The 5,625-nt window shown below is 42.4% G+C and overlaps 1 protein-coding gene across 1 annotated transcript in view; it reads right to left on the bottom strand.

Annotated features, from left to right (window-relative positions):
* Positions 1 to 5,625, bottom strand: part of LOC123127467 (ubiquitin carboxyl-terminal hydrolase 19) — an 8,891-nt gene that overhangs the window by 1,745 nt on the left and 1,521 nt on the right. The window contains exons 2-12 of the mRNA XM_044547217.1: positions 4,911 to 4,973; positions 4,122 to 4,214; positions 3,854 to 3,919; positions 3,618 to 3,741; positions 3,403 to 3,513; positions 3,058 to 3,221; positions 2,647 to 2,967; positions 2,450 to 2,569; positions 2,149 to 2,341; positions 1,804 to 1,974; positions 1,373 to 1,630 (exon numbers count right to left, since the gene is read on the bottom strand). Of these exons, the coding sequence (XP_044403152.1) occupies positions 1,373 to 1,630; positions 1,804 to 1,974; positions 2,149 to 2,341; positions 2,450 to 2,569; positions 2,647 to 2,967; positions 3,058 to 3,221; positions 3,403 to 3,513; positions 3,618 to 3,741; positions 3,854 to 3,919; positions 4,122 to 4,214; positions 4,911 to 4,973 (1,684 nt within the window). The remainder of the gene's footprint in view (positions 1 to 1,372; positions 1,631 to 1,803; positions 1,975 to 2,148; positions 2,342 to 2,449; positions 2,570 to 2,646; positions 2,968 to 3,057; positions 3,222 to 3,402; positions 3,514 to 3,617; positions 3,742 to 3,853; positions 3,920 to 4,121; positions 4,215 to 4,910; positions 4,974 to 5,625) is intronic.

Below are 5,625 nucleotides of genomic sequence, written 5' to 3'. Positions count from 1 at the left end.
GTACGGCTCCCAGTGTCAATACATCCTACCTTGCAGATTGTCGATCTGACGTGATCAGGCCCGTCCACAAGGCTGTGCGAGCTGTGCGACGGCACAGGGCCCCCAAATTGTAGGGGCCCCGATCGAAGGAATAAACTGCAAAACCGTCCGGTTCATACGCTGGCTGGGTGGCTTTTCGGATGGTTCGCTCGATCATGGCTGATGCGCGAGAAGAGGACGCACGTTACGGTGAGGCCGCTATTCAGTTCCATTCGAGCGAACAGGGCCCAGTCGGCCTAGCACCGATCCAAGGTCCAATTAGAAAAACAAGGCAGGCTAGTTACACTACTGGGCCTACTCGTTAGCGGAGCGTGCGTGTGTCCACCACTTCACGAGCGATCTATCGCTCCGGAGCAACTTCGTGAGAAAGAACAGGGAGGCGCCGCCTGCCTGCTTCGACGAGGAGATAGCCGCCGATAGATAGCGGCCGCGGCGTCTAGCCGTCGCCGCCTGCTTCCAACTGCAGTAGCCACAACTGGCATCCCCCAATATTTTTCAAGGTAAGCCGTAAGCCATAAGCCGGAAGCAAAATAGATGAACGGAAAATTGGCTAGGGTTATTTTTTTGATACAAATCGCTCTCTTTCTGACTCTTTTGATATTTTCCTGTCGTATCTAATGCACTCCCTAGTAGTACAGCAGTACTGCTCGATTAGGTATGTACCCATAATCTAATTTCTAATTCTAGTACTAATTCATCGTTCGTGTGCTCGCCTGCTACACTGGCATATTTCTTTCCAATATAAAGATTTTTGTTTCAACAATTACTAGATGGATGATAGTTTTTGGTAGAACATGCTGTCAGTTTATTGTTTGGTAGAACCCTAGATTGGATTATTTTTTTCTGCAAAAAAAGTACTACATTTACTCTTTAGCATTACAATATATGATATATTTTGTACAAAATAACACATATTGAAATCTTTATAATTAAGTGAAAATATGTTTTATGTATATTTTTGGGGCCCCTTTCCCATTTCGCACCGGGCCCCTGAATTTCTGGAGACGGCCCTGGACGTGATTACTAACTACACCACTGATCCTACTCTAGTCCATCTTGATGATATTCTCTAGCACGATGTTTACAACCAACTCTACAACAAAAGTGAAGTTCTACACAACTCTTCTACAGGTGAACATGCAGCTAGCACCACCTACCTGCATGCACTTATGTGTATTAATATAACAATGCATACTTACCACTTAACTCGCATACTATGGCCGTATGAATCGTTCTGATGCAGAGGCTAGGGTAAGCCCCCTTTTCGAAAAAAAACTTAACTCGCATGCTAAGTTTCAAGTAAATTCTGCAACGATCCATAAAGTTAACTTACCATTATGCATTTCCACAACATGCTCTCTCTTCAAAGCCTCTGAAAGTGCAAGAGACGTATGCATGCCTTCCAAAGCTTTGGCAAATATGCTAGGCACCATCTCTTTCAAATGCTGCAAAAGCTCGTCTGGCGTCGTTTCCTCTTGAACAATAGCCTTATAAGTGCGCTTGCCCTTAGCAATGTTGTCAGAGTGAGAGCCTGCTGGTCCGAGCAATGGTCCAGCTGGAGAATCATCAGAGCCCTTGACATCAGCTTCCTCTATAAAACAAGAAGATACGCCATGTAAAACACCAGCCACCAACACAACCTAGGAGAGGAGACCCATACGATGCACATAGAACCTTACAGACACTAGCAATGTGATGTACGCTACTCGTGCAAGGAAATTTTCAGTTTGATTTTTCATTAAAACTTAAAAGGATAACACTCACTACGCCAAGACAAGCTTTCAGGACAAGTAGTTTGGATGCTGCTGTCTCCTTCTGCCTTCGCTTTTTCTTCAATCTCTCTCTCGCCGCACTTCTCTTTTTGCATAGATATTATTTGTCTAAGCTGCAGATCTGTTTCTTCTTTCGTCGCCGATCTGGTTTTGTCGCCATCATCTGCAAACGGGACAAAAACATCTCACGGCTGACTGACTAACAGTACAGGTAAAAATATAAACCGAGTACAAATAATAACAAAAGTGTCTGTCAATAGATATCATGTTACCACTACCAGCTGTCATAGATAGTAAATTCATTTTTTTATTTTAATAAAAAAAATATCACACTTACTATGCCAAGACAGGCCTTCAGGATAATAGTCATCTTCACTGCTACTGCTACTGTAACCACCCTCCTCAGTGTCACCGGAAACGTTGTTTTTTCTCTTAAGTAAGGTAGAGAACCACGGGGATGAACCTTGCTTTGCATAGAATAGAAGGTATGCTTCACTCTCCAAAGCCATGACATCATTGATTTTCATAACCTGCACTGTAGAAGTTTAGAACCATGCAACTGAACGAGAGATACAATTTGAACTAAAACCACGGCACTTATTTTGGATCGGAGGGAGTAATAACTGTAAACATATTACCTTAGAATCATTGAAGTGAAACCAATTAGTTCGTGACGAACGGATATAACAAACATAGTGACCATTTGATGGAGCACCCTCGTGTTGTACAACTCCATACAAATCATATTTCTGAGGTTTCTGCAGCCACATAGTGTGCATCAGCCATATATTTGGGTGCATGCGGAATTTGATTAAAAAAAAGAAAATGAACTCACATTATCCGGGGAGCTCATGAATGGGTTTAAGTCCAGCTCTTCCTGATACATCATGCAGTCTTCAATCTTAGTTATATGACTTCCAAAATTTTGAAACCGCTTGAGCTGGATTACAAGAACTTCTGGAGCCTGCTCCACCTTTAATTGTTTTTCCATGTTCACACGAGATTTGCACCCATCACAACCGTAATTCTCAAACACCTCAATCTTGGTAAAAGATTTTAGTGCATCCATGACAGTGGCCATCGGGATGACCTCCAAGTTAAGGTCAAGGAAAGGCTCCAATCTGTCTGAGCAATAGTTGCACTCTGGGCAATGCAACTGCACAAGCAAAAAAAAATAAAAATACTAAGTATCACGAGTAAGTCTGAATGATATTGATCAAGTTGTAGTGAGGATCAACAGGCACACCTGGCTTTTTAGCTGTCCTCCAAAAACCTGTGTGACAATTGAAGAGGGTCTCTCAGATGATGGGGACCTGGGAGGGACAGAGGCCTCATCTAATTTATCAAGCAAGCAGCGGAGGAATTCATGGGCGTCTTGGTGCCTTCCCCACCGGAAATTTTCTGAAAATACTGCAACAGTTTTTTGAACAACAGAGTTCAGCGCATAATTGCAATGATGTACTTCCAAATGTCGCAGTTCTCTAATAACGAGAATATGACAGCTAAAACACTGAAGGTTTAAATGCATAGAACATAGTTAAACAAGACGAGCACTACAACAAAAGAAATTTCTGATAATATAAGCACCTACATTTCAGGTGTTCGACAAACTTCTTTGGGTAAAGAACAGCCCCAGAGAGACTGATAACTTCATCAGCATGGAATTTTAGGGAGCAGTAACAGCAGAATTTGCCAGAGGCACCTAGCAAAATATTAAAATCTTAGTTGAAACACGGCAGTCGATAGAATAGATACTCAACAGGAAGACAGTTGAAGAACAGAAGTGAACTAGACTAAATTCCTTACCGGGACATGCATCTGTGTGATCATCTTTCTGAAGCTTCAACACCAGAGGAACAGTGTGAACCACACACTGGAGAATGCAATTAACGAAACATGTCCACCCCTCAGGATTACTTAACGCGGCACCCTAGGAGAGCCAGGCAAACCAGTAATACAAAAACATCCATCATACTTGATTTATTACGTAAGAGGGAAAAAAATATAGCAATGTGTGAAAAGGTGGCACAAGTCTAGCTTACCACACGGTAATAGCTCTCTCCACAGATAAGATTACGAGAACAGCACGAAGTATCAACATAATCAAGCTTGTTATCCGGCAGAAGATAGAAGTGGAAGATGTCAAAATCAAACACACTAGATATCAGTATCACAATTATAGTCATAGACAATCAAATTTCACAAAGGTTTGGATTCTAGCGTAATATGAATAGTTGTGTTGCCCTGCGATTGTAAGGAACTCCAGTACGGAATTATACTGTATATGCAAAAATAACATATATGGCTTACCATCGGATTCAACTGCCTTGCACATTTAAGAAGAATTTTTATATCTTCGTCTGCAAAACTACCTCTTTGAGCATGGTTCAGAAAGTTCGTATCCTGGAGAACAAACATAGGTGAAATGATAGCTGTATAGATGTAGTGCTGGGGTGAGAGATAGAGGGAGCGTGTGCCACGTTGGATAAAATTGGTACACGAAAAGAGTTTAGAATAGAACTAACTTTTTTCCTTTTTGGGGAAAAAATAGAACTATTAGACAATCCCCTCAGACAAGCAACAACAATAAAGGAAAGGCAAAAGATGCAAGTTTACGGATTTTTAGAAGGTACCCCTTCAATAAAAAAACATAATACTTCCTTGGTTCCAAAATATAAGGTGTATTAGTTTTTTCAAAAGTCAATCATGTGCAACTTTGACCAAGTTTTTAGAAAAAACATCAATATCTACAATACCAAATGTATCATTAAATCCAGCATGATTTTTTTTTTCATATTTTACTTATTTTGTCATGTAGACTTATTTTATAACCTTGGTCAAACATACATAAATTTGACTTGCACAAAAATGATGCACCTTATATTCTAACGGAGAGAGTATAGTCTTTTGTCTCCAAATCAATCTATTCAATACGTTTGATCCACGGGCTGATATGACGATGGCTTTTTAAGTAACTTTAACATTCATGCAAACTTCTAAGGGGGTGTACCGAAGCAAAACTCGCAAAACTATGGTATGTTGACTTTGGTCTTTGGACACCTTTTTAACTACAATTATGATATTATAATACACTACTACCTGAGATGAAATTTGACCTTGTGAAGTCTTCTCCCGGTTTTCCTTGACCGCCTGACCCAGATCCTGCAAATAATCAATGAACACCAAATCTACCCATGAGATTTTGTATAATAACCACATTGCATGTGTAGTATGAGTTAAGAGGAGGGAGTTATGGTGAGATAGACATGAGATGTGACATTTTAGTCTCAGTCCTCTGTTTGACATCGAATGGGTATTATTTTTGAGAATTTAATATACCATTATATTACCTTGTTTGGTTAGCGGAAATTCATGATAGATTAGTGAAGGGGAATGACTCGGGACAGTCGACTAAATTTAGAATCTGAGTCAATCGATTTGTTCCCAGCCGTTGGATGGAAAAGCAACCACCGGATCTTCTTCTTCTATCTCTAAAAACACTGTCCATCGTCTTCCTCCTCATGACCTAGATCTGAACCTCACCCACCACCGCCGGCCGAACCGCTTGCTTCCACTGCCCACGGCCGGCAGCGCTCCTGCAACCACCTCGCCTCCCGCACTCCTCTCAAACCGCCACCCACTGCCGTGCTGCCGCCGCCCCCGACCGGCAGCGCTCCTGCAACCGCCTCACCGCCCGCAGTCCCCTCAACCGCCACCCACCGCCGTGCTGCCGCCGCCCCTGACCGGCAGCGCTCCCGCAACCGCCTCACCGCCCGCAACCGCCTCAACCGCCACCCACCGCCGTGCCGCCGCC

This window comes from Triticum aestivum, chromosome 1A (genome assembly GCF_018294505.1).
Source record: "Triticum aestivum cultivar Chinese Spring chromosome 1A, IWGSC CS RefSeq v2.1, whole genome shotgun sequence".
In the NCBI taxonomy this organism is placed as follows: Eukaryota; Viridiplantae; Streptophyta; class Magnoliopsida; order Poales; family Poaceae; genus Triticum; species Triticum aestivum.
The sequence above is the reverse complement of the archived record's forward strand: the minus strand, read 5'-3'. Positions and strand labels throughout refer to the sequence as shown.